The sequence below is a fragment of the Cervus canadensis genome, chromosome 1, assembly GCF_019320065.1.
Source record: "Cervus canadensis isolate Bull #8, Minnesota chromosome 1, ASM1932006v1, whole genome shotgun sequence".
Classification (NCBI taxonomy): Eukaryota; Metazoa; Chordata; class Mammalia; order Artiodactyla; family Cervidae; genus Cervus; species Cervus canadensis.
Genome location: NC_057386.1, coordinates 107,682,865 through 107,710,729, shown reverse-complemented (window position 1 = coordinate 107,710,729; position 27,865 = coordinate 107,682,865). Strand labels below are relative to the sequence as shown.

The 27,865-nt window shown below is 63.0% G+C and overlaps 1 protein-coding gene across 6 annotated transcripts; it reads right to left on the bottom strand.

Annotated features, from left to right (window-relative positions):
• On the bottom strand, positions 1 to 27,865 carry DGCR2 (DiGeorge syndrome critical region gene 2). 6 transcript variants are annotated; one of them, XM_043489624.1, is made up of 10 exons: positions 27,590 to 27,863; positions 20,159 to 20,281; positions 11,963 to 12,088; positions 8,939 to 9,158; positions 7,794 to 7,870; positions 7,301 to 7,477; positions 6,702 to 6,905; positions 3,614 to 3,766; positions 2,853 to 3,089; positions 1 to 1,938 (listed from the first exon to the last, which is right to left on the bottom strand). In XM_043489624.1, exons 1-10 carry the CDS (start codon positions 27,666 to 27,668, stop codon positions 1,691 to 1,693), a joined length of 1,644 nt encoding a protein of 547 aa, XP_043345559.1. In that variant the 5' UTR covers positions 27,669 to 27,863; the 3' UTR covers positions 1 to 1,690. The 6 variants fall into 6 exon arrangements, with proteins under 6 accessions (XP_043345559.1, XP_043345568.1, XP_043345603.1 ...); XM_043489633.1 differs by having other exon boundaries at positions 8,939 to 9,149; XM_043489668.1 differs by lacking the exon at positions 7,301 to 7,477 and having other exon boundaries at positions 27,590 to 27,865.

Below are 27,865 nucleotides of genomic sequence, written 5' to 3'. Positions count from 1 at the left end.
TTCCAGAACACAGGTTTATTTGGCATTTGGATGAAATGGTTCTCACAGCATCTTAAGAAAAGAATTAGTGCCAACCCAACCAAAAATAAACCCAAACTAGAAACCCTTAGTGAAAGGAAAACATGGACAGGCCTTGAGACAGTGGAGTGTGGACACCCACCCGCAACAGGCAGCCAGGAGCCCCCCCAGGCACACAGGACTCTCAAGCAGGGCTGGCCAGGACTCGGCCGACTGCGGCCCACCGCGGCAGCCCCGAACACCCTCACCCACCTGACTGGCCCAGCACCCTTCGGTCCCCACACATCCTGTGCGCACGGGTCAGGTCTGGGCCAGGCCCCTCAGGGTGCCCACCCCAAAGCAAGAGTGCTCACGACCCTCACCTGCACCAGCTAGGCCTGCGGTGACCGCTGTGCCCAGCACACAGTGGTGGCAGGACGCACCTTCTCCCTCTCAGCACTTCGGGCCCGCCGCGGGGGGTGCAGGCCCATGCAGCACACAGCCCCCTGCACGGTGAGGCCTCCAGCACTGGCTCCTGGGGGCAACACGAGCATCTCACGCCACCCAGGAAGAAAACAGTCCGAACAAAGACTGCACCGGCATGGCCCGGCATCACCCTCTTTGTCACCCCCTCCTTGCTGCTGGCCCGCAGAGGCTGCAAGGGGCCCCAGGTGAGTCCCCGCGGCTGGCCGCTGCCTGCAGACACATGGACACAGACACACATGCACACAGAAAAGGAAAGACCCAGACACTCAACGTAGAAAAGATATGGATGTGCTAAAAATCGCACAAAACCCGCTTAATCTCCAAACCTCAGAAATGCTAAAAGCCCCGTGTCAGGAGACAAGACCACTGCCCAGAAGCAGGCAACAGGGAGCCTCAGTCAAACGCCCCGTGGGGCAGGGCACCCAGCACCCTGCTGCTGGGGACAGGAAGGTGGCATGTGGCCACCGGGTTCCGGTGATGGCGGTGGTGGGCAGGAATCGGGCTTCCAGGTGACAGCCCAGGACGTGAGTTTCAGCCCCTCCCCCTGGGACACGACCCTTTATGGCACACACAAGGTGGGGTGGGGGCAGGGCCAGCAGGAGCGGGGGCACCCAGGCTCCTGCCGCAGCGAGGCCCAGGCGGGACACCCGGGCAGGCTGGAGGCCACCGCCTGGCTCCAGGGCTGCGGGGGCGCCATGCATGGTGCTGGGGGAGCCTCGGGGCGGGCACCTGGCTTCACGGAGCCCAGCGGGGAACACAGCACAGAGCCAGCAGCCCCACCTCAGGGCCTCGGCAGAAGGGCCCCAGGCCAGGCCCACTGTGTGACAACGGGAGCTGGGGGCGCCCCCAGAGCAGCCCCTAAGGCGCCCGCCCAGGCCGTCGACAGTCCTCAGATCAGGCGTGCCCACGCCGGGGCAACAGTCAAGCCCAGCAGAGCCGGGGTGACCCTCCCCACGGCAGCCCGCTGCGCCTCCTCTGTGAACTCTGCCAGCCCAGCCGTTTAAAAAGAGACAGGAACCGGAAGTCGCCCGTGTCTGAGCCCTCAGGGAGCCCCGGGTTGCGGGTGGGATGCGCTGGGTGCTCCCTGGGGGCCGCATGTGTGCGCGGCCCGGGCCCAGGCTGCCTCCAGTCCTCACGCTGCCCATGGACACCAGTGTCTTTCTCAGGGCGGACAGGTGCCCCGCCCGTCGGGGCAGCGGGCCGTCCTCTACACCACGGTGTTGAGGGAACCTCGGCTATGCCGGCCGCCCCCTGGCAGCGCTTCTGGGGCAGGGGCGCCCCCACCCGGGCAGGGCTCAGGCGGCGCCAGGAGGGCGCTGCTGCTGTCGGCCGAGTCTTCCAGGTCGGCCAGAGGGGCCCCGGGGGTGCGCTCCGGGCGCCGGGGCACCGTGCCCTCCCCGCTGCCGTCCCCAGCGGCGGGAGGGGCGGCTTCCGCCGGCTCAAAGGCGTCGTCATCTGCGGGAGGGAGGAGACAGGCGTCAGTGGGGTGGGGCGGCTCCCAGCAGCCGCACCATGTGGGGGCTTCATGGGCAAGCGTGAGTCCCGCTGTGAGCAGACCCCGGTGGGTGTGCATGGGGGAAGGAACACGCTTTGACAGCAGAAGAAAGGGGGTCCTCACTCACACGCACGAGGCACGGGCTGGAACACGGGGGCAGGAGAGGGCGACGGCCAGGGCAGGGGTCCCGAGAACAGCCTGCCTGAGGGGGTCAGGGCAGCCCCGACTCCCATACGCGCTCTGGACGCTGGGCCCGGGGGAACAAGGCTGAGGCCCCGTGCACGCACACTCTGCTGTCCCGCCCTCGGAGGCGTCAGAGACCCGCTGTCCCAGGGGCACCCCTCGCTCTTCCCCGTCCCGGCCAGCAGGTGGCGACCTCTCCCCAGGGCAGAAATCAGGTCCAAGAGTTTTCTGCCTATGGCGGCCACACCGGAGGGAACGCTGACCTAACAGACCAGGTCATGGCAGCGCCGGCCTTGCAAAGCCTGCCTGCCACGTCGTGTCTGTGCGTGTGCGTGACCGCACGCACGTGTGTGACACGGGGACTCGGTAGGGACTCCTGCGTGTGTCCGGGCCAGGCTGTGGACGGGCACCCGGTGTCCCTCTGTGCCACCCCTGACGACTGGTCTTCCACAGCGTCAGACGGACCAGACTCACTCATCGGCTCTCTTCCCGCAGACAGGAGGGCCCGCCGCGGGGCGTGGCCTCAGCTAGCCACACGTGCACCCCGCCCGGGACCCCCTCCCCACAGGGCCCAGCTGAGGGGCCCCAGGAGGGAGGCAGGAACAGGGTGAGCCCGCCCACCCCGGCAGCAGGGCCACCTTAACGGGAAGAATGGGGCCTATGCTGCGGGCTCCCACGCCCTGAGGATCACCTGCGGGGTCGTAGAACACGCTGTCCGGGTTGATGGAGGCCTCATAGGGTGGCGGCGGATCATCAGGCTGGTCGATGTCCGGGTACTTGTACGCGGTGTAGGGCGGAGGGGGATCGTGGAAGTGGAAAGTCCCACCTTCCCCGTCGTCGGAAAGGTGCAGGGGTGTGAGGCCCGTGCCGAAGCCATCAGGGCCATAATCAAAGCCGGGGATCCTGCGGCCGAGGTTGAAGTGGTGCACTGGACGGGGAAAAGGGCGTGGGGCCGTCACTTGGGCCGGACCCCCCAGGTGCGGAACCGCGCACCCCGGCGGCCACATGCCCTTGCCGGCTGCCACCTGCCTCCGCGCCGCAGTCAGCGACAGCCTGGCTCCGATGCACCGGCCTGACGCCCACCCTGCAACTCCGCCCCCAGGAGGGTAGTGGAGAGCCTCGCTGCCCACGTGAGGCGGGCCCTTCACACCCGAGGCCCCGCGTCCTGGACCCGCAGCCTGGCCGCTTGCTCACCTGGCGAGAGGGATCTCGGAAGCTAGGCGGCACGGGAGGACGCACAACCACTTGCGCCAAGGGTGGGCCACGCCCCCAAGCGGCCACCAGCCACGCGCACCCGGGTCTCCAGGGCAGGCGGCCGGACAGCTGCCCACACGGCCCTGGGGCCGGCGCCCCTCCCACCACACGGACGCCGAGGGCGGGGGCGGGCAGCGCCACCTCCCTCCTCCGACAGGGGCCACGGCCTGCTGGGCGCTGGGCGGGCAGGACACTCACGGTTCGCCCCGATCAGGGACTCGATGCGCTCGCGGCGCCTCTGGCGCAGCCGGTGGACCATGAAGAGCAGCAGCGAGAGGATGAGGAAGGACGACACGCAGCTGACGATGAGGCGCATCCCACTGGCCATGGAGTCCAGCAGGCTGCCGCCGTCTGCGGGAGGGAGGGCAGCGCTCAGGGGTTCCGCGCCCCCGACCCCCCAGCGCCGCGGGACTGCAGCCTAGCCTCAGCTCCGCCCCACCTGTCCATCATCACCGGGCTGAGCAGGACCTTGCTGGCCGCAGGGCCCAGCAGGGAGGAGTGTCCTGGGCGGGGAGCTGAGGTCAGCCGTCCAAGCTTAGGCCTGGCCACAGAGCTCTGCCCGCCCTGCACCACAGTGCTCACAGAGGCTGGGCTCACCCGGAGCCCCCAGGTGATCAGAGGGTCTGGATGTGCCCCCAGGACCCCCGAGTCCCAGTTCCCAGCCCCCACCTCCCCTTGCCCTGCCAGTGGCTCTTCTGATTCCTAACTTCCCCGCGCCCACCCACCTGCTGGCCCTCTCTGGGGGTGGGGAGCCAGGGCCTCCGCAGGGGCTCCACTGCGCACCGGGGTCCCCCAGGAGGGAGAGGTGGCCAGCCAGAAAGGACGTCCTCCCCTCGGGGCCCCTGCCCTCATCTCTCCCCTGGGTCATGGTCTGACCCGATCAAGTCTGGCAGGGCCTGCTCTGGGGGGAGGGCCCAGGGCCCCCAGCAGCTCCCTGGGGCTGGAGCCGGCCCTACACCTGCACCGGACGCCTCAGGGCAGAGGCTCCGGCGGGCGCCGACCCACCCTGCCAGCCGGCATCCTGAAGTCCTCCACCCTGGGAGGTGCTGCTGCTGCTCTGCTACGGGCCGGTGGCTCCACACCCTGGGGGACCGTGGCATCGTCTGGTGACACCTCTGGTGGGCGTGGCGGGGACGCGGGTCAGCACCCTGGCGGCACCAGCCCAGGGCCCGGCCACCTTGCCCGATGCACGCCAGGCCTGTTGGGCGTGGCGGGGGCAGAGGGCAGGGTCGGCAGCCCCGGGCTCTCGCCCATGCAGCGGTCACGGGCATCACGTCACAGCATCGGAACGCCTGCCCCTGGACCCAGCGTGGAGACCAGGGGGCTTCCCAGGGCAGGGGTGGCCTGAGTGTGGAGTCTCCAGGTCCCCTCTCGACCCCCTGCCTCTGCCGCACGGGCAGGCACCCAACCACAGCCTGAGGACACGCTTCACGGCCAGGCTCACACAGACTCCCCCTGCAGGCTGTGTGTCCTGCTGAGACGCTGGGGAGCAGTGTGTGAAAGGGCACAGCCCCTCCAGAGCCCACCCATCGGCGGGGGGCGGCCGGGGTATCTGCCGACCTGTGGTTAGCTCAGAGGTCCCAGCATGGGGCGCGCGCTCTGCAATAACGAATTCCTACCCGGCCAGGGGTAGACCCCAGGACACGGTCAATGTCCCTGATGGCCGCCCCCGGAGCTCAGTGGCAGGAGGCACCAGCAAGCAGATGCAGAGGAGAGCAGCGTCCTCGGGGACAGAGGCCACCCAGGCCCTGTGGGCGCTCGGGCCCTGCCCGGGGGGGGATAGGCGGCGGGCATCGGGGCCCAGTCTCTGAGGCAGCTCTGGGACAGGCCAGCGCACAGAAGCGCCCCTCAGCTCCCGGCCCACACCCTCGAGGCAGGAGGCAGCCTGATCTTCCTCTGGGTGGCCTATTTGCGTATTTTTCAGTTGAGAGTCTTTCCATAGTCTGCACAAAAGAGCTCTGGGGTCTCATCTGTCTTTCTCTGTTGGTGCTTTATCTCTTCATTTCCTCAAGGGTGTTCCACAAACAGAAGTTTCTGATTTTGATGAAGTGTGATCTATTAATGTTTTCTTTTAATCTAAAAATGCTGTGTATCCCAAGGTCACAAAAATTTTTATTGTTTTTTCTATTAAAAGACTTAATTTTAAAAGAATGTATGCTGGGGAGGCATCAACTGTGAGACTGGGACTGACACATAGACATCACTATGTATTATTATAAAACAGAACCTACTGGACAGCACAGGGAACTCCACTCAGCACTCTATAATAACCTATAGGGGAAAAGAACCTTAAAAAAAAGTGGATGAAATAAAGAAACAAACCAAAAAAAAAAAAAAAAAAAGTGGCTGTATGTGTAACTCATTCTCTCTGCTGGACACCTGAAGCTAAAACATGGCAAACCAATTAAACCTTGGTCAATATTTTAAAAATTAAAAATAAAAGAACGTGTGCGTGCTTCTGGAAGTTTTATGAAGGTTGAGACAGGTGTGTGAACATTTTGGCATCAACTCTGAACACAGCAGGGAGTGTAGTATAAGGTTCATTTGTTGATTTTTGTCTGGCTTAGGGATTTCCAATTGTTCCAGCACCATTTGTTCCAAGTCCAACCTTTCTTCACTGAATTGCTTTAGTACTTCTGTTAAGTATCAGCTGACTCGTACATGTGGACTATTTCTAGACTCTCTTCTGTTCCCCTGATCTATGTGTCATCTGCTGAAATCACCGTTTCGATTCCTACGACTACAGAGTAAGTTTTAAACCAGGTACTGTGAGCCCTCTAACTTTCTTCTTTTCAAAAACTGGCTTGGCTATTCTACTTCCTCTGCCGTTCCACATAAATTTTAGAATCAGCTTGTCAACTTCTACAAAAAACTCTGCTGGAATTCTGATTGAGACTGTGCAGAATCCATAGGTAATCTGAGGGAGAATTCACCTCCTACTGATAACTGTCTTCTGATCCATGAACATGGTATACTCACGCCTCTCTTTCATCAGCATCTTACGCTCATAGCATACAGATGGTGTGCCTACTCTACGAGATGTACACATCAGGGTAAGGGTAAATGTAAGGAGGCGGAAGGACAGGTCACCACATAACCACCCACCCCTGACGTCCACCTGGGGACACCACCAAGCGGGAGCTCTGTGTCAGGACTGTGGACAGCGCCTCAGCTTTTTCTTAAGCTCCCCCCAACACCACACGCAGACACCGAAGTGCTCCAGGGGAGGCCGAGGTGGAAGCCAGCTCCGGGTGGAGAGGAGCCTGGCCCCAGGCGCAGGCCTCACCTGGGTCCAGGCACATGAACTTGCAGCACTCCTTGGGGTCCTTGCGGTACTGCTGGCAACCTTGCGGCCGCTCGCACAGCGCGGCCACGCACATCTCGGGCTCCCCGCCGTGGCAGGTGCAGCTCAGGCACGGGTCGTCCCCTTTGGGGGTGAAGTAGAAGCCTTCGTCCACCACATTGTCCTTTATGTCCACACAGGTCTGACCTGCAACAGGCACAGGGGACTTGCTCGTCAGCCGCCCGGGAGAGCCCTGGCACTACAGGCCGGGGGCGCTGGGGCTGTGGAGAGCGGGCGAGGTGAGGAGGGAGTCGGGGCTCTGGACACACCAGGCGCGGCGGGGCCTCCATCTACCCTGGGAAGGAGCGAGTGGTCACAGGGGATACCACCGCCCAGGCCCCAGGTGCCTCCAGGTCAGAGGTCCCCAGACAGTCAGGAGTGCTGAGGGGTCCCTGTGGACCCCAGGTGTCGGGTGGGCTGAGACCCCGGGGGCGGGGGCGGGGGCGGGTGTACTGAGGCCCTCCGGGGGCGGGGCGGGTGGGCTGAGACACCCCCGGGGGCGGGGCGGGTGGGCTGAGACCCCGGGGGCGGGCCCTGCTCACTCCTCTTGCACAGGAAGGAGGACTTGTCCTGACAGCTCTCGGCGCGCCAGCTGTGCAGGTCGTGGTGGCGCAGCGTGGGGAAGTGGAAGCACTGCAGCTGCGCACAGAACACGCTGTCGCCCTCCGCCGTGGCCGCCGCCAAGACGGGGTCCGGGGGCAGCAGCACCTCTGAGGAACCTGCGGGGCGGGCGGACCGACAGACGGCATCACGGGGACCGCCCGCCTCCGTTCCTCTGTGCGCAGCTCTGCATGGGGTGGGTGGGCAGGGACACGCTTCGGGGGTCGGCAGAGCCCATGGGACGGGGGAGGATGCCCCTTCCTCCCCGGGGACACGCCGGCACTCTGCAGGTGAGGGGCTCACCCCAGCAGCTGGGAGGGGCGGGGCCCCGCGGGCTCTGCTGTGTCAGCCACGGCGCCCGCACTCCGGGCTGCCTGCCAGGAGAGCTCGGGCAGCCGAGCTCAGCGCGTCTGCGCAAAGGCCAGGGAGCCTCACCTTTGGACGCCACCTCCCAGTGTCCTTCTAAGGAGTGGTTCCGGCCAGTGACGACGTATTGGTAGCCGACCCACAGCCTGCAGGAAGGCAGATTGCAGGAGGCGCCCGCTCTGAGTGTGTGCCTTTAATACTTTCGCTGACCTTTACAATGTGAGCCTCAAAAGCATGAATGGTCTTTTCAAAGGTTCATACTTAGTTTTAATAAAATTATTAAAATTCTATACAAATTCACCTGTCAGAGGAAGTTTTCATCTTGGGTGACTCCTGCCAAGACTGCTCTTATCAGCGAATCTTACCAGACAGATCCCATCTAAGCAAAACCACCCTAGGGCCTGCGTTGCAGGCCCTATGGACCCCCAGCCCCAGGGCAGCGTGCCACCAGGCCCCGCCTGGCTGGCACTCAGGGGCGCCCCACCCGGCCCTGGGGATGCCCACGGCCCCTGCAGCCCCACTTGCGTGCACCCAGCTGAGGGCACGGCCCGCCCTCCCCCTTCTGTAAGCACTCACCACCACCCTGCGAGCTATGGGCTTCTAAGATCACCGGGCAAACCCCTGGACCCCCACCAGGCACTGTGCCAGCCCCTGCCCTCATGGGCTCTGGCCACACTGCGGTCCACGCCCCGTGGGAGGGTGCCCTGGGGCCCGCCCCAGCAGTGTGGATGGGTCCTCAGCTCCCACCGGCCCCAGAACAAAGCCCCGAGCGCTGGGCTGGGGAGAGGCTGGCTGTTGACTGGTGTCCACACATTCTCTCCGACACTGCAGAGCCCTCAGGTGTAGAGCCAGGCTCAGAGCCAGCACACGTCCTGGTCACCCCCGGGTTCCCGTGGTGTTTCGGGAAGGGAGGAGCAGGCCCATGGCGGGCACTGGCCACAGGCCTGGCCCAACCCAGGCTCTCAGAAGGACCCTGTCCACCAGCACGGCCCGCGAGCCAGGCCCACAGAGCCCCACACGGAGCAGCCCGTCCTGACTCGGGCCCAGACTCCCTGCAGCTGCAGCAGAAGCACCGAGCAGGCCAGCGGAAGGGGCTGGCCCAAGGCGCCACCGCAGGCGCCATCCCTGCCTTCTGAGAGCCGCCGCCCCGAGCCCCCACCCTGACGCCCTCCACGTGCCCCACATGCCCTGCGGCCCGGGCCCGCCCGGCTCACTTGTGCTGGTCCTGCCAGGCGAAGCTCCGCTCCGGCTGCTCCCACTCCTGGGCCAGCACGAAGCGCAGCTCCTGGTCGGTGGAGAAGGTGGCCAGGGAGCCGTTCACACGCTGGCAGGTCTGCGCCGCGTCCCAGTAGCTCTCGCCGCTCAGGTAGACGCGGTAGCAGCTGGCCGTGCCCTCATAATGGTGCCACCCCGCGGGGCACTTCCCTAGGAAACATGCAGGACGGGCGGGCGGCCCCAGTCAGGACCCTCCAGGCCAACACACAGCGGCGGCCACGCGGCTCGGGGGCCTGCGGGGACACTGAGGGGGGCACTGAGGGGGGACCCTGAGGGGGGCACTGAGGGGGGGCACTGAGGGGGGGCACTGAGGCTGTGGGGACACTGAGGGGGGACACTGAGGCTGTGGGGACAACTGAGGGGGGGGACACTGGAGGGGGACACTGAGGCTGTGGGACACAACTGTGGGGGACACTGAGGCTGTGGAACTGGGGGGTACACTGAGGGGGGGACACTGGGGGACGACACTGAGGGGGACACTGAAGGCTGGGGGACACTGAGGGGGACGACACTGAGGGGACACTGAGGGGGGGGACACGAGGGGGACACTGAGGGGGGGCAACTGGGGGGGGGAACACTGAGGCTGGGGGACACCACTGAGGGGGGGACAGCTGAGGGGGACACTTGAGCTGTGGGGACCACATGGGGGTGGACACTGAAGGGGGGGAAGGTAAACACTGAGGGACGACACTGTGGGGGACACTGAGGCTGTGGGGACACTGGGGGGGTACACTGAGGGGGGGACACTGGGGGAGGACACTGAGGGGGACACTGAGGTGGGGGACACTGAGGCTGTGGGGACACTGGGGGGGTACACTGAGGGGGGGACACTGGGGGAGGACACTGAGGGGGACACTGAGGCTGGGGGACACTGAGGGGGACGACACTGAGGGGGACACTGAGGCTGTGGGGACACTGGGGGGGGACACTGAGGGGGACGACACTGAGGGGGACACTGAGGCTGTGGGGACACTGGGGGGCGACAGAGGGGGGACACTGAAGGGGGACACTGAGGGGGGGACACAGGCTGGGGGACACTGAGGGGGGGACACTGAGGCTGGGAGACACTGAGGCTGTGGGGACACTGGGGGGGGAACACTGACAAGGGGGACACTGGAGGCTGTGGGGACAAGGGGCCGACAGAGGGGGGACACTGAGGGGGGGACACTGAGGCTGGGGGACACTGAGGGGGGGGACACTGAGGGGGACGACACTGAGGCTGTGGGGACACTGGGGGGCGACACTGAGGGGGGACACTGAAGCTGTGGGGACCCCGGGGGGGGACACTGAGGGGGACACTGAGGCTGTGGGGACACTGAGGGGGGACACTGAGGCTGTGGGGACACTGAGGGGGGGACACTGAGGGGGGACACTGAGGGGGGACACTGAGGCTGTGGGGACACTGAGGGGGACAACTGAGGGGGGGACACCCTGAGGCTGTGGGGACACTTGGGGGGGACACTGAGGCTGGGGGACACTGGAGGGGACGACAACTGAGGGGGACACTGAGGCTGTGGGGACACTGGGGGGGGGACACTGAGGGGGACACTGAGGCTGTGGGACACTGAGGGGGACACTGAGGCTGTGGGACACTGAGGCTGGGGGACACTGAGGGGGGACACTGAGGCTGTGGGCCCTGGGGGGACACTGTGAGGGGGACACTAAGGAGGCTGTGGGGACAGACCTGAGGGGGAACACTGAAGGCTGTGGGGACACTGAGGGACACTGAGGCTCGTGGGGACACTGGGGGGGAACAGAACCGGGACAACTGAGGAGAGACACTGAGGCTGTGGGGACACGTGGGGGGGACATGAGGCTAGTGGGGACCACTGAGGGGGGGCACACTCTTGTTGAACTGGGGGGGACACTGGAGGGGAACACTGAGGCTGTGGGGACACTAGTTGGGGGGGACACCTTGGGGGGGGACACTGAGGCTGTGGGGACACTGAGGGGGGACACTGAGGGGGACACTGAGGCTGTGGGGACACTGAAGGGGGGACACATGAGGGGGGACAGCTGAGGCTGGGGGACACTGAGGGGGGACACTGGGGGGAGACACTGAGGGGGACACTGAGGCTGTGGGGACACTGGGGGGGGACACTGAGGGGGACACTGAGGAGGACACTGAGGGGGGTGACACTGAGGGGGGACACTGAGGCTGGGACACTGGGGGGGGACACTGAGGGGGACACTGAGGCTGTGGGGACACTGAGGGGGACACTGAGGGGGGACACTGAGGCTGTGGGGACACTGAAGGGGGGGACACTGGGGGGGACACTGAGGCTGTGGGGACACTGAGGGGGGACACTGAGGGGGGACACTTAGGCTGGGGGACAGAGGGGGACACTGGGGGGGACACAGGCTGGGGGACACAGGCTGGGGGACACTGAGGGGGGACACTGAGGGGGACACTGGGGGGGACACTGAGGCTGGGGGACACTGAGGGGGGACACCTAGGCTGTGGGGACACTGAGGCTGGGGGTACGGGCTTGCTGCTGGGGGGCTGGGGCGGTCAGGATGGGCTGCTGCGCCCACTGGGTAAAGCGGCAGACAGGATGGCGGGCCCCCGGGCAGGCGGCGGGAGCGCCCCACCCAGGCCCACGCCCATCTGCTCCCAGCTGCTCAGGCGGTCAGCGGTGCTGCCGCCCTTCGGTCTTCCTGCACTCTTCTGAGCTGAGGCTGTAGGAAGGTCACTAAGTAACTAGTTACTAACAATTTTTTTAAGCAGAGGCAGGGCGGCCTCCTCCATGGACCAAAGGGCGGTCCACCTGGGCCCCACGTGGCAAGCACTGTGCGGGGGGGAAAAGCTCCAGGGCCTGGTGCTGGCCTTGGCTTTCCCACCTGGCCGGGAGGCCCTGGGCAGGTCACCCTGCCGCCCCAGCCGCCAGAGGAGGCCTGCCGGGGTGTTTCGGGGTGCCGGGGGGTGCGCCCCGGGTCAGCGCCAGGGCAGGCCTGCAACTTACTGCCGAACCGCACGGGCTGCGCCACGCTCATGGCGTGCAGGTGCGAGGGGTCGCCGCCGTGCGCCCGGCCTGGCCTGGGGTCCGCAGCCTCCTTCCCATGGTGGGGACGTGCCTGCCCACTCACTTCTGAAAACAGAGAGCACTGGCTGCAAACACATCGGAGGGCAAGGCGCCAGACGGAAACGCCGGCAGGCAGACGGCTGTGCCGCTCAGCGAGCCCGTCTATTCAGGTTTCCTCAGAACCCTTCAAATATGCAGTTCATGCCTCACAGGTCACACACGCGTCTCACTGAGTGCGCCCAGGAAGTCTTCATTCTTCACGAAATGGGGCCTCCCCGCTGTGCTTCCTAACAGGCCCCTGCGGGCCCAGCACCGTCAGCCTTCCTGCTGAACCCCCGCAGCTCCGGCCCAGGGGCTCCCTGCGGAGCCCAGGCGGGGACCCCACTCTGCCCGCCTGCCCTCCCTCACTCTCAAGGCCAGGCCCCAGGCACCCGCGCAACAGGCCTGCAGCACGGCCCAAGCATGAACACGCATGAAGGCGAGGGGGAGGCAGACACCAGCTCCGTGTGTATGGTCCAAGGGTGACGTGCAGGCCCGAGTGAGGAGGCCCAGGGGAGTGAGATTCGCCCGGGGCAGCAGCAGGCCCGCTGGAGGCCACGTCCCCACGGCTCTGCGCCCCACCCGCGGGCCCTGCAGAGGACACGGCTGCAAGGTCAGCACAGCGGCCACAGCGGTCTGCAGACACACCACGCTGCAGACACCCGCACACACACACACACACACACACACACACAGACAGACAGACACATACACTGTGGGCTTGTGTAGGGGTGAGTCCAGTGGGCAGGACAAGGGGCGGGGGGGGTGCCGTAAACCCTTCTGATTGTGGCAACAAGACCCTAATTCTCCAAGCAGCAGCGGAGTTTGCCGTGCAAATCGCCGGAGTCCTGACCACTGGACCCCCAGGGCATTCCCCGATGTTGTTTCTACTTAGTCACTGTTACTTTTTCTCATTATAAAATAACACACATCCAATATAAAATACTTCAGAATCACAAAAGTCTGAAAAGGGGAAAACAGACCGACTGTTACTATTCTAGAGGTGGCTGCCCTTCCAGCCTCCCTTTTGTGTACAGATCCTTAAAAGTATTGGGATCGTGTCAAACACAAGTTCATGGTTTGCAGTGTGAGCTTAACACTATGATAGCTTTGATCATTTTACATGCGGGAAGGTCACTTCTGCCGGCCGTGCAGGCCCCGTGAGGGGCTCTCTAATGCGACAGCTGTGGGGCTCCCCTTGGCTCCTGGCTGGTGGAGCGGCCGTGTCTGCACCCCGAGGCCCCGGAGCTGTGTGCTGCCTGCAGCGACAGCGGTGGGGCTCCCCTTGGCCCCCAGCTGGTGGAGCGGCCGTGTCTGTACCCGAGGCCCTGGAGCTCTGTGCCACCTGCACCAATGGCTGGGCGGAACTTCCTCGGAGTTCCCACAGCCCGTCTCAAAAACAGAGGGATCAGCTTGCCGAGCACCCCCACCCATCAACTGTGCCCCCAGGCCTGAGAGAGGCTCCAGTGCTCTCTTTCCCACCCGGGGAGGGGGCTCCCTTCATGTTGGGGGCCCCAGGCACACACCTGGGCACCACTGCTCTCCTTCAGGGGGAGGCTGCAGCCTTCGGCTCTGACGCAGGGCGAGCTTGCAGAGCCGGGGCCCAGGGCAGCCGGCAGAGGGGCTGGCAGGTCCCCGCGGGGCTCAGAGGTACGCAGGGCACAGCGTGGGCACGCCTGGGGGCTGGCTCAGGCGTGGGGAGGCTTGCCCCACGTGGCTGCACTGCACACTACCTCCTGGCCACTCCAACGAGCAAGACCTGTGCTTCCACTGGGTTCCACCACGCAGAGCCCTGGGCACTCGGTCAGGACCGGTCAGACTGCTCAGAGACGGAATCTGGGGCACAGGGGAGGGGGAGGCCCAGCCCTGCTGGGGGTGCCGGGCGTCAGGTGGCCAGGAGGCAGCCTGTGGGGAAGCCATCTGCAGCCTGCAGAGGGCGGGGCAGGCGACCCAGCGCGTGGAGCATCTGCACCATTCCTCTGCACACCTGTGCGCCTGAGTCTGCCTTCCCGGCTCCCCGCTCAGTGCCCCCCACCCAGCACACGCGGCCTGAGTGTCCCGGGAGCCGGGGGCACTGAGCCCTGAGCGGGGACCTCAGCCTCACTCCTGAGCTGGGGCCGGGGCTGCTCCAAGCCTGGAATCCAGCCCGAGTGCGGCCCTGACGGCTCCGAAAGGGCGCTCCTCTTGAGACAGCCACCCAGGGCGGTGGCGGAGCCCACGGGGCACTTGGCTGTCGGAAGTGGAGAGGACTTGCGGATAAAAGACAGAATGTGAGCCCACTCTGTGTCCAGACGCGCCTGTGCGGGCTGCGGGCAACACGCCGCTTTCTTGTCTCACGCCAAACTGCGGTCGAGAACCGTAGTCCAAAAGCCAATGCCTCCGTTAGCCAGCGCAGGCTTTCTAAAGCTGGAGAGCTCACAGGCACACGGTTACCAACGGGCTTTCTGTTACGCTGCCCGTGTTCCTTCAACTGATTCTCTCTGCCCTCAGGGGGGCCAGGCACTGTGCTTGGGGTGGGGGGGTCTCACGGTCTGGGGGAGCCCAGGGCCGCCACCTCTGTCTCATTCCCTCGGGGACACCCGCATGACGTGGACAATGTGTGCAGCACAGAGAGAAAAACTGTAAACGCACAGCTAGTTCCACGTCCAAAAGCAGCCTCCTTCCATGATCCCGGCCCATGAACGTCTCAGGTCTGAGTCCACAGAAGGGGCTGTACCTTCCTGTGACGGCACAGGAGCACTGAGGGAGGAGGGGGAGGTACGGAGCCTGAGCACACCGGGAGCACTGCGGGAGGAGGGGGAGGTGGAGGTACGGAGCCGTGAACTCACGGGGAGCACTGAGGGAGGAGGGGGAGGTATGGAGCCTGAGCACACGGGGAGCACTGAGGGAGGAGGGGGAGGTACGGAGCCTGAGCACACGGGAGCACTGGGAGGAGGGGGAGGTACAGAGCTGAGCACACGGGGAGCACTGAGGGAGGAGGGGGAGTACGGAGCGTGAGCTCACAGTAAGTACTGAGGGAGGAGGGGGTACGGAGCCTGAGCACACGGGAGCACTGGGGAGGAGGGGAGGTACGGAGCCGTGAGCTCACAGTAAGTACTGAGGGAGGAGGGGGAGGTACAGAGCCTGAGCACACGGGGAGCACTGCGGGAGGAGGGGGAGGTACAGAGCCTGAGCACACGGGGAGCACTGAGGGAGGAGGGAGGTACGGAGCCTGAGCACACGGGGAGCACTGGGAGGGGGGGAGGTACGGAGCCGTGAACTCATGGGGAGCACTGAAGGAGGAGGGAGAGGTACGGAGCCTGAGCACAGGAGGAGCACTGCAGGAGGAGGGGGAGGTACGGAGCCATGAGCTCATGGGGAGCACTGCGGGAGGAGGGGAAGGTACGGAGCCGTGAGCTCACGGGGAGCACTGAGGGGAGGAGGGGGAGGTACGGAGCCGTGAGCTCACGGGGAGCAATGAGGGAGGAGGGGGAGGTATGGAGCCTGAGCACACGGGGAGCACTGCGGGAGGAGAGGGAGGTACAGAGCCGTGAACTCATGGGGAGCACTGAGGGAGGAGGGAGAGGTATGGAGCCGTGAGCACAGGGGAGCACTGGGGGACCTATGATCCATGTCTGGTCTGCTTATAACTGGTCAGAGATGCATTTTTTTCTGGACAGATTTCCTTTCAGTTTGTAAAAAGGTATGGCCTTTAGGACTGCAATCAACACAGCATAGGATGAGTATCATTTAAAAAACATTCACTCCGCACTTCCATCGTTAGTTATGTAACCTCCCTGCATTATCCTTTGCACTTAGTTTTCAGCGACCCTGTAGCTGGAAAACGCGTCTGTCCCTCCCGTCCTGGGGCTGCAGGGTGCTAAGGGCGAGGGCAAGCTGGGCATCTCTGCGAGGAGCCCGGCAGCCCTTTCTGGGATGATATGGGCTTGTCTTCTCCGAAGTGAGTCTTAAGAAGGTTAACAGACACAACCACAAAGACAGTTTACCAGCCAAACTCGTTAAAAAACTACTCAACTGAGTGAAGGTGAAGCTCCTACTGACATTACGAAGTGATTCCTGAATCGGGCGCGTCCCACCCAGCAACTGTTAACAGCAGGGAGCTCCTGAGACGCGTAACCCAGACAGGACGTTAAGTCACGGCCCTGAAGCTGAGATCCACCTGCGCGTAGGACTTCAAGAAGCTCAGCTTCCAGAGACAAAGTGCTATTTAGAAAGGAACGCTCCACAGAGTGTGGGCCATCTCTGAAGGCGAGAGCGGCCAGCAGCAAGACTTTAAAGAAGGCAGAGTCACAGAGACAAACACAGCGGCAGAGAGGACGACAGAGGTCTAAAGACGGGAGGACAGGTGATGACGCAGAGAAGGCGACCGCACGCCGAAAGGCACCTGGTCACCCTCGTTGTTCCAGCATCCGGTCCCGGTTAGCGTCTGTCAGCCTCAAGCGTCTCCTACCGTCGCAGGAACTCACTGTCGACTTACTTGAACCTCGAAAGCTAAACCCTAGGCCCACAGTGGCAGAGTGAGGAATCTGCAAAGCTACATACCCGACACAACAATCTGACATGTAAGAATTCACATTAAAGATACCTCTCCAACCCGCAAACAGAAAAGTCTCCCCCAACCCCACATATGCACAAGGTTACTCATTGACATTATCTGTAACAGCAAACTAACAAGAACAACCTAAAGGCCCACACTAAGAGCCTGGCTAAACAAAACATGGTACATCCTCAACCACTCACATCACAGCAATCCAAGTCTATGCTCCAGCCACAACTGCCGAAGACGCTGAAGTTGATGGTTCTCTGAAGACCTACAAGACCTTCTAGAACTAACACCAAAAAAGATGTCCTTTTCATTATAGGGGACTAGAATGCAAAAGTAGGAAGTCAAGAGATACCTGGAGTAACAGGCAACTTTGGCCTTGGAGTACAGAATGAAGCAGGGAAAAGGCTAACAGAATTTTGCCAAGAGAATGCACTGGTCACAGCAAACACCCTCTTCCAACAACATAAGAGAAGACTCTACACATGGACATCACCAGATGGTCAACACAGAAGTCAGACTGATTATATTATTTGTAGCCAAAGATGGAGAAACTCTATAGAGTCAGCAAAACCAAGACTTGGAGCTGACTGTGGCTCAGATCATGAAGTCCTTACTACAAAATTCAGTCTTAAACTGAAGTAGGGAAAACCACTAGACCATTCACGTATGACCTAAACCAAATCCCTTATGACGATACAGTGCAGGTGACAAATAGATTCAAAGAATTAGATCTGCTAGACAGATTATCTGAAAAACTATGGATGGAGATTTGTAACACTGTACAGGAGACAATGACCAAAACCGGCCGTAAGAAAAAGAAATGCAAGAAGGCAAAGTGGTTGTCTGAGGAGGTTTTACAAGTAGCTGAGAAAAGAAGAGAAGCAAAAGGCAGAGGAGAAAAGGAAAGATACACCCAACTGAATGCAGAGTTTTCATTGAATAGCAAGAAGAAATGAATCCGAAAGCCTTCTTCAACAATGCAAAGAAGCAAAGGAAAAGAACAGAATGGGAAAGACCATAGATCGCTTCAAAAAAACCTGGATCTGTAAAGGGAACATTTCATGCAATGATGGGCACAATAAAGGACAGAGACAGTAAGGATCTAACTGAAGGAGATGAGAGGTACAAGAGGTGGCAAGAATACATAGAACAACTGTACCAAATAAGTCTTTATGACCCGGATAACCATGATGGTGTTATCACTCACCTAGAGCCAGACATCCTGGAATGTGAAGTCAAGTGGGCCTTAGGAAGCATCACTACAAACAAAGCTAGTAGAGATGATGGAATTCCAGTTGAGCTATTTAAAATCTTAAAAGATGATGTTGTTAAAGTGCCGCACTCAATATGCCACCAAATTTGGAAAACTCAGCAGTGGCCACAGGACTGGAAAAAGTCATTTTTCATTCCAATCCCAAGGATGGGCAATGCCAAAGAATGTTCAAACTACCACACAATTGCACTCATCTCACATGCTAGCAAGTTTATGCTGAAAATTCTCTAAGCGAAGCTTCAGTAGTACGTGAACCGAGAACTTCCAGATGTATAAACTGGATTCAGAAAAGCCAGAAGAACCAGAGATCAAATTGCCAACATCCACTGGATCACAGAAAAAGCAAAGGAATTCCAAAAGCCATCTACTTCTGCTTCACTGACTACACTAAAGCCTTTGTGTGGATCACAAGAAACTGCGGAAACCTCCTGACGAGACGGGAACGCCAGACACCTTCCCTGCCTCCCGAGAAACCTGAGGCGGCTCAGGAAGCTGTCTGCCGCGGCGGCTGCCCTGGCGCCTCCTCTCGGCAGCACCCAGGCTCCCAGGCCGCCCACAGGCTCTCCGGCTCCAGGCGGTCAGCGTCCTGAGGTCCACCAACCTGAGCAGCTGCCGAGCAGGGCTCGCTGTCGCCTGACCACACCGGCGCAGAGCGTCTACCTGTCTCTGCACCATCCGTGTTCGCTGCTCTGTGACACGCCTGACCAGCTCCTGCCCCCTCGCAGGCCTTCTCTATGTTTGCTAGACTACAATCTCCCTCAAAGGCGTGCCTGTTCACATTCTTTATCAGCACTTTTTGATAAAAGGGAGACTTAACTTTAATCTGGTAAAACTGGTCGTCTCCATCGCATTTATTTTCAGCTGTGCTGGGTCTGTGTGGCCACCTGGCCTTCCCTCTGGCTGCGGTGCTTGTGCGTCTCCCTGGGGCGGCCTCTCTCGTGGTGGAATCCAGGCTCAGTAGTTGTGGTGCGCGGGCTAAGCTAATCTGAGGGACGTGGGATCTTCCCAGATCAGGGATTGGACCCGTGTCTCCTGCACTGAAGGAAGATTCTTTACCCGAGCCACCAGGAACGCCCTGCTTTATCTCGAAGTTGACCTTTTCTGTGACTTGAAAACGACCGTTCCCTACACCGAGGTCACACAGGTCTGCTCCCCTCCCGTCTTCCAGGAGCTTCTCTCCAAGCAGCCTGCGGCTGACCTCTGGACAGGGGCATCGGGGACCCCAGCACTCCAGCTGCAGGGTCGAGGGCGCCTCCTGCCGTGTACCGAGTCTCTGCACTCTGCCTCAGGCAGCTCTGCTGCCTCACGGCCGGCCTGGTTTTGCTGAGCCAGCATGAAGGAAGCCTCCTGCTCTGACTCTTCTCCAGGTCCCCACCTTGGGACTTGATCCTCCAGATGTCTCAAGTGACTCATTCCATTTTCCCAAAAACCCTTCAGGGATGCACTGAACCCACAGACTAACGGACCAACAGGTAGCTTCACCACGCCGAGCCTTCCTTGCCAAGAACACCCTCTTTACTCAAGTCTTTTCTAATGCTTCTTAATAAGGCTGTAACTTCTTCTCCATTAAAACTCTGACACGCTGTTTACAGCCCCATCTGCACCAGAGATTGGTCACTCAGGAGAACAGGGCCCAGGCAGCTATTTCCAGCAAAAAGGGGTTTACCACAGGGAGCCTGTGCTTTCCAACAGCTGACAAGGCTGGAGGGAGCACACAAAACGCACGTCACCTCCAGCCATCAACCACCCTCCGGGGGGGCTGCAGCAGAGAGTGGGCAGGGGAGGGAGGTGCAGAAAAGCGTTGCCAGGACCACCGCCCCCTGCAGGCCTGCCACGCCCCCTGATCTGAGCCCCTGCACCCACATCCCCCACACCTTCCCAGAGCCACGGAGACGCACCCCAGGCTCAATGGCAGCAGGAGCCGTTGGCAGGGGCTGTGGGCACAGCGGCTGCAGCCCCCTTCCAGCCCCTGGCGGGCAGGCTGTCGGGAACACCGTCTGCTTTTCATCTTCCAAAGACACCGCGGGCACGACCGAGCCCTGGGTCATCTTTCCCCGTTTTCTTGGTCCCTGTGGTTTTACGTCTTTAGTTGTACTTCTAGTAGGCTTTCAGCAGGACAATGAAATAATCTCCTGTGGTCACTCCAGGAGGCCTTCAGTCCAAGCTCAAAAGCCGCCGGGCCGAACATGGCTAGGCTCTCCCACGGATTCACTGAAACTCCCGCACAGGAGGCTCAGGCAGAGCCGGCCTGCAGCCCGCCTCACACACGCGCACTCACCCGGACAGGCGGCCTCGTCACTCCCGTCCTCGCAGGTCACCAGCCCGTCGCAACGCCAGGGCAGGGGGATGCACTGGATGGCACCGCTGCGGCAGGCAAACTGGCCAGGGTTGCAGCGCAGCTCTGTAGGGCAAAGGCAGGAGGCCCTGAGCACGCGGCCCGCCTGGCACGCAGCCTGGGCGCACCCGGAGCTCGGGAGGCGTGTGGGGCAGGGGGCCCTGAGCACGCGGCCTGGGCGCACCCGGGGCTCGGGAGGCGTGTGGGGCAGGGGGCCCTGAGCACGCGGCCTGGGCGCACCCGGGGCTCGGGAGGTGTGTGGGGCAGGGGGCCCTGAGCACGCAGCCCGCCTGGCACGCGGCCTGGGCGCACTGGGGCTCGGGAGGCGTGTGGGGCAGGGGGCCCTGAGCACGTGGCCCGCCTGGCACGCGGCCTGGGCGCACCGGGGCTCGGGAGGCGTGTGGGGCAGGGGGCCCTGAGCACGCGGCCCGCCTGGTACGCGGCCTGGGCGCACCGGGGCTCGGGAGGCGTGTAGGGCAGGGGCGGGAGGGGCCGCCAGGGCCCAGAGCTCAGGCGGAACGTGCTGCCACCTCCACGCGGGTGGGAGCGTGACAGGGCGCGACCTGCGCTTAGAAGGAACAGAGGCGGGGCTTCCGGAAGCGCCTGGAGCGGGGAGCCAACAGGACAGACGGGCCTGGCTGGGCCGGCGCCTGCCTCCCACCCGCCCAGCTTCCACGCAGGGGCTCCCAGGAGTGGGGAGGCTGCTGCGGAGTGACCCGAAGCTGGAGATCTAACTCTCGAGCCCTTGGGAGGCAGCCTGCGGACTCCTGAGCCGAGGGGCCACCCCAGGAGCCCAGGCAGACGGCAGTGAGGGCGGATCCGGTCGGCCAACCTGCAGGAGAAGCAAAGCGCCTCGGCCCAGGGGAGAGGGGGCAGCGGAGGGCTGGACTCCCGGCCGCCAAGCTCACCAGACAGAGAGGTGAGCGGCAGGAAGGCAGGGCTCAGGCCCTGCAGAAGGGCCCTCGGGGCCGGAGGAGCGGCGAGGTCAGACACCGCCCAGGCCAGGAGAGCCCACCCTGAGCCGGAGCGCCACAGGCGCGAAGCGTGGCTCTCAGCGTCCAGACCAGAGATGCCCAACTCACAGGCGCGGGGTCAAGACGCACAAGAGCCTTGCCTGACTAGCGGGAAAACCTGACTCCAGGTCAGGGCTGCCCTAGCCCTGCCTAAGCGAGCCCAAAGCAGAGCTGAAGAGACCGCACTGTTCCCCAGTCACATCCCAGACACATGAGCACTTACAGGAACGTGCAGAAACATGCAGAACTCAGAAAGTCAAAACCCACAGTCTGTCATTCAAGACGCGCAAACGAGCATGGCTGATAAACTGAACTTCAGAGTTAGTAAAACTTCTTGATCAAAAGCTCAGGAAAGGTACCTGGGCCAACGGAAGAGAAGACAGAGCCCAGAGCACACTCACACTGGCACGGCCAACTGACTTTTGATGGAGGTACAAAAACAATTCTGTGGAGAGAGAACGTCTCAGCAGGTGGCGGGGAAACGACTGGAAACCCACACACACATCAAAAGAGAAAGCTCGACTCACAGACTAGAAGGCAAACTCGGGGCTGCCCCCGGGGGCGGGGAGGGGTGCTGGGTGACAGGGTCCTGCCGCCTCCGCGCGCACCCTGCTTCCTGCGCTGCGCTGCGCTCGGGGCGCGGCATGCTCTCAGCAAACAGGAGTGTGGGGCTCACAGACGTGGGGCCCTGGGTGTGCAGACGCGCTCTATCTCTGGTGCACACACACACACGCGCAGAGCACACAGATGTGGGGTGAAGCAGGTGTCACACCGGGGAACCGCAGTGAGCTGAGCACAGGTGGAGTGCAAGTACCAGTCCTGCAACTTTTCCAGAGGCAGGAAATGCTCCCAAAGTTAAAAGTTTTGGAAAAATGATGAGGTGATAATCCTCTGCCTCTCTCCGAAGAAAGGTATTTTGAAATCTTAGTTCTTTTTGAAATAAAAGGCTTCCCATGTGGTGCAGTGGTAAAGAATCTGCCTGCAATGCGGGAGATGCGGGTTCGATCCCTGGGTAAGGAAGATCCCCCGGAGGAGGGAATGGCTATCTGCTCCAGCGTTCTTGCCTAGAGACAAGGAGCCTCTGGAGAGACGTTATCTCTCCACAGAATTGTCTTTGTACTTCCATCAAAAGTCAGTTGGCCGTGCCAGCGTGAGTGTGCTCCCACGGACAGAGGAGCCTGGCGGGCTACAATCCCTGGGGCTGCAAAGATGTGGACATGACTGCAACCGCAGAGTCACCACCCGACAATAAACATGCAGACCACTGCGTCTCAGGCTCTGAGTCTGCCCTTAAGGCACCTCCCAGCTGAGCGATTCTGTTCATGTCAGAGCTCCTCTGCGTGGTCACTCTGAGTCTCAGTCCCCCTGAGGTAAGCAGGCACACAAACCCGAGTGACAGCCTCACACAGGTCAACACCACTAGCCGACCCGGGGGGCAGCAGCTGGCTTTGGATCCTCAGCACCCACCACGCCTCCCCTCACAGGGCCGCCCTCTAAACGGCAGCTTCCTGTGGAGGGAAAGTTTTGATAAGAGGTCTGGAAGGTGCCCGCAGGGCAAAAGAAGACTGAGCAAAGTTCTCATTAAGGTTTGTTTAAGATAAGAAGAATGCCGCAAAGCTGCGCTGACTGACCTACAAACCTCTAAACACTGCCAAGTGAAAAAGCAAAACCCGTGTACACAACATCTAATTCCAGTCTGTGTAACAATGGAATTGGATATGCGTGAGCTTCTCTAAGTGTGGGAGGCTGTGCCGGGCTTTCCCACGGCTCACCCCTGCCTGGAGCCCTTCCCGTGAAGGGCTGGGTGGAGGAGGGCCCCGCAGACGCCTTCCAGGCCCCCCGGCCCCGTCCCGTGCAACCGCAGGGTGCGGCGGGTCCCCACCAACCCAGGGGCCCCACGGAGGAGCCAGCGGTGCGCAGAGGCCGGGTGCACCAGCGGCCTGGCACCTTGCGTCTCCCGCTGACCCGCCAGCGGGCCCCTGCCCAGCGCCCTGGGAGTCCTGGGCACTCCCCACAGCACCCAGTTCCTGAGCAGCGTGCCCAGGGAGGAAGGCGGCCTGCAGCAGGGTGGGGCTCAGGGTGGGGCTCAGGGTGGACGCAGAGACCCTCATCATCCAGCATTCACACAGGGCTCTGCTCTCAGACCCACCCTCTCCGGCACGGGGCTGTCCACAGCTGAGAACGGACAGCCGGCAAGCTGCCAGGCACCCAGCAGCCAGCCTACAGAGAAGGACAGGAAAGGGGCTGGGGGGATGGCCACACCAGACAGAGACGCGAAGGGCAGGAGACGGGGCCAGCAGAGGGGCCGCTCGCCCCCCGCGCGGCCGGGGACCCTGGTGAGACCTCAGTGGTGAGCAGCCTTGCCCGCTGCCCGCCCTCGCCTCTCAGGGCAGCTCTCGCCCCCGGGAATGACCCCCCGGCCTGAGCCCCAGGCCAGTTGGCTGGGTCCCTGCTGCCCCCACCGGGCAGCTGCGAGGCCCGCGGGAGCCGCCGCTCTTTATGTCAAACAGAAGGAGCCATTTGTGCATCAGCTCCATCACCGATTTCTGAGCGCCTGCTCCGGGCCAGGCCAGGCCGAAGCCCCAGTTCAAACGTGCCTGAGTGTGAAGCGCACCCACAGGAACAATCCTGGCCCTGTCCACAGCGCGGGGTGGCCGGGGCACCCGGCCAGCCCCCCCCTCCCCCCAGCCGCAGCTGGACTCACCGAGCGCGCACCAGGCGTCCGCGAGGCCCAAGCCACGGAGCTCGCCGCCTGGAGTGGGGGGCTCTCCCGAGAAACGTGCCCTTGTGCACCCACCTCTCAGCGCGCGGGTAATGCTCACGGCCCTTAGGGAGCGTCTGTCCCATGTCAGACAGTTCTCAGAACCAGAGGCCAAGTCACACCAAGCCTGTGTCCCCAAGAACCACATCTGGGTTGCAGGAGAGAGACGAGGACAGTGAGCGGGCAGCTCCACACAGGGCTCCACGCTCTCCAGCCACTGGCCCACACTCGCCTGGACCCGGCAAGCAGGCCCTGACCTCAGGGCCCCTCTCCCGTCGAGGCCCCGCTTCCACAGAACAGCCCAAGCTGGCCGGGAGCCACGCAGGAAACCAAGACGCGGTCTCGGGTGACAACCGCCCGCAAGGCTGCCCATCGCCCTGCAAACACCCAACTGGTTCGAAGTTGGCTCGGCAGCCTGGTCGGGGGCCACCTCCGAACCGACTCCCCGCGCAGCACGGGGGTGGGGGGGGTGGGGTGGGGCAGCCCCGCAGCAGCCGGAGGAAACGCTGGGCACCAGCAAAGGGCATCCTGTCGGCACGGCTGCTCCCGGGGCCGGGGGTGGGAGGACCAGGGAGGCGGGCTGTGCCCACAGCACCCTGGGCGAGAGGAGCCGCAGAGCGGTGCACACACGTGCCCAGGAGCAGCAGCCGCGCGGGCTCCACCCCCGAGCCCAGAGTCACCAGCAGGACCCTGCCCTGATCCCGGCCCATGGCCCACGGCCAACCGCGCCCTCACAGGCTGCCTCCTCGGAGAGCAGGCCACGACGCCCGTCCCTTGTCCCCCAAGAATCATGCGTGCCTGCGTCAACACTCATGCACAGACACACGTGCGCACACACACGGGTGCACGAGGGGGCTGGGGGGGAGGGTAGGCAGACGAGGTCAAACGACAGCAGGGAGGTCTGGGCAGACGGTGCCCCCGGCTCTTTGAGTTCACTTTCTCCCTGCAACTCTTCAGTAAGTTTGAAATTATCCCCAAACGAAAGTTTCTTCACTAAAATAAAAAAGCTAGTGAGGTGGGAAAGAGCACTATGCTACCGTCCGAGTTAGAAACCAAGTGGCCAGCCCAGGGCTCCAGAGGCCCGCAGGACCAGCTCCGCATGGTGTGGGTCAGGACTGAGCGCAGGCTCCTACTGGGGCGGGGGTGCCTGGCCAGCCCCAGGGCTGACTCCACGGCGTCCAGCCGCGTCTGTGAGCTGCGGGCTTAGGCCACATCCGCCCACTCCCTGGTCCCCATCACAGGTCGCTCATGTCAGGTCCCCAGCAGCACGCGGAAAAGGATCTGAACCAGCAGGCAGCCTCTTCCTGGGCCCAAACCCAGCCCCGCGGCTCCCCGCTGCGGCCTCAGGCCCATCGCTGGCCTCTCCCAGCAGGACAGCGCCTGTGCGCCTCAGCTCACCCAGCAGGGTGAGTGGGGGTGGCAGAGGGGTCGCCCGGACGCAACTGGGGCTAAGGCCACGCAGGGTCTCCTTCCACAGCTGAGGTGAGAAACAGTTTTCCCAGTGCGCCTGAAGCTGCACTCCTGGAGAACCGCCTGCAGGCGAAGCCGAGTCACTGGGGTGTCCAAGCCAGAGGCCCCCAAAGGTCCCTCCAGCTCCGTCGCCCCCAGGCAGAGGTCCCGGCCTTCCTGCCTTACCAGCCGTCACTTGTGATGCCCCGTCACAGTGGGGTCCCAAGAGGAGGGCACCTCTGGCCCTCAGATCAGGGCTCTCGGATGGGCGACGGGCCACAGACCCACCGGGAGAGCCTCGGGTAACTCTGGGAGCAGGGGGCCCGAGGGGAGGGGCAGCAGGGCTGCTGGGGAGAGAGGCCGGGGAGAGGCCGGGCCTTGGGACCAAATCCTCCCCAGAGCTGCTGGGGTCTCCAGCTCTATTCTGTGGATCCCTCTGTAAGAGGGAGCTAGCAGCAGGACTTTCCCCACAGGGACCCCCCGAGCCCCTGCACCCAGCACGTCCTCAACCACCAAGACCACAAACGCTGCCCAAAGGCCCGGCTGGGCGCTCGCCTGGAGCCCACTCTGTCAAAGGCCAGCCTGTGTCATGAGGGGCCACGGACGCTCCACCTGGCAGGGGCCCTCCAGGGAAGCGGGCGTGCCCATTTTTCCCTCCTCACTCCCCAGTGGGGGGTCTGAGCCAGAACTCCAAGAAAAAGCTGGCAGGCTAAGACTGGCAAAGCCCCTCCCAGGTGCCAGCCCGCAGACCCCGGCCTGGTAGGACAGAACACGTACAGGCCCTGGGGGAGACGCCACGCACTGCTGAGCCAGAGTCAGGGAGTCAGCTGGAGCCCCCAGGTTTCTCAGGGCAACCCCAGACACCCGCAGGGGTTACTGTGAAGGTCTGACCTTGGCAGCCACGGACGCAAAGGACAGCTTTGCGCCCCACCCAGTCGCCTTCCTGCCCCAACTCAGGCCTGCTGCAGGCCACCGCTTCAGCCAGGGGGACCAATTTCCCCGCCCCTGCTTTCAGCTAAAGAGCACGCCCACGAGGAGGGCACCTTGTCTTCACGTGAGCATCCCTAACGATGGGCAGGCCAAGATGCTTTTTGAACTGCTGCTGGCCGGCTGGCAGGATGTGTGGACAGAAGGCAAAAGAAAGGGAGTTGGGGACCCCGGTCACATCCCTTGGTGGACCCAAAGGCCCCCCCCCTCCGAGGACACAAGCATGGTGTGGTTCCGCCCCTCAGAGGCCAGCGACATAACAGAGGACCCAGGATGGAAGGGATGACTCGCGCCTCCCCACAGGTGTAGACATGTTTTCTGAAGAACGTAATAACAAGCAGGCACAAACCCGTCAGTTCTGGTCCCTCACAGTCCATATAGCACCCTCCTGCACGGATGCTGGCTTCAGTTTCTACTGAGACCACCCCGCGGCCAGCCACCCTGCCACCCCAGAAGCATCACTGGCCCCTCCAGCTGAGTGTGGGCCAGGGCCCTGGCTGCCGAGGGGACCCCGGGGAGGAGGTGGGGCGCTCGACGGCAGATGGTGAAGGGCAGCGAGGTGCTGCGTGCCCGGGCCGGGAGCCCACCTGGGGCCTGCACACCGCCGTGCTCCCCGACCTGCTGGAGACACGCAGGCCTGACAGCACCCACACAAGGGGCCCTGGCCACCTCTGCCTGCACGGGCCCCTTCTTCCACTAAACAGGGTCAAGAACCTCACTCTGCCACCGCATCGATATAAAAATGAACGCATTTATACGTGCATGTTACAGCGTCTCCTTCAACCTGAACACTCAGGGGCTCCTTCCCGCTGATTTTAGAACATCTCTGCAAGCCACCAGAGCACCGCGGCCCCGGCCTTCTGCGCGTGACGGGCGAATCGGCCCTGCGTTCGGGCTCTTGATTTCTCGCGGACGGTGGGGAGGGGGGTGCACACGTTCAAAACAAGAGGCAAGGCTCATACGGGACCTTCTGCGGCCCGGATCCCAGCTCCCCACCCGGGCTTCCCTCATGAACGCCCGCCTCGGCAGCTCCTCACGCGTCTGAGGGTCCCCCGCCGGGCGGCCGGGGCTTCCAGGCGCCCGGCCCGAGCCCGCCGGCTGCGGACGGCGCGTCAGAGTGGGGTCCCCGGGGCGCCCCCGGCCCGGCCGCCCCCCGGCGCGCACCTGGCCGCAGCGGCTCGGTGACCGTGAGCACCAGCAGGAAGAGCAGCAGGAACGCGCCGCTGTCCGCCTTGGGCACCATTTATCCTCCGTTCATCGTCCCCGGGGCGGCCGCGCGGGCCGGGCCGAGGGGTCGGGCCGGGCCGGGGCCGGGCCGGGCGAGGGCGCCGCGGGGAGGGGGCTCCAGGGGGCCGCGGGCGGGCGCGCGTTCTCGGCCGCCACCTCGGGCTCCGACTCCGGCTCAGCGCAAGATGGCGGCCGTCCTGCTCGGCCCGCACC

What these genes read in the sequence shown, in the direction of transcription:
- DGCR2 (XM_043489624.1), bottom strand. Translation starts at nt 27,668, where the DNA reads ATGGTGCCCAAGGCGGACAGCGGCGCGTTCCTGCTGCTCTTCCTGCTG. An exon ending in CACCGAGCCGCTGCGGCCAG is followed by an intron (nt 20,282 to 27,589) that starts GTGCGCGCCGGG and finishes TTTGCCCTACAG; the next exon opens with AGCTGCGCTGCAACCCTGGC. An exon ending in GTCCCTGATCGGGGCGAACC is followed by an intron (nt 3,090 to 3,613) that starts GTGAGTGTCCTG and finishes TTCCCCGTCCAG; the next exon opens with TGCACCACTTCAACCTCGGC.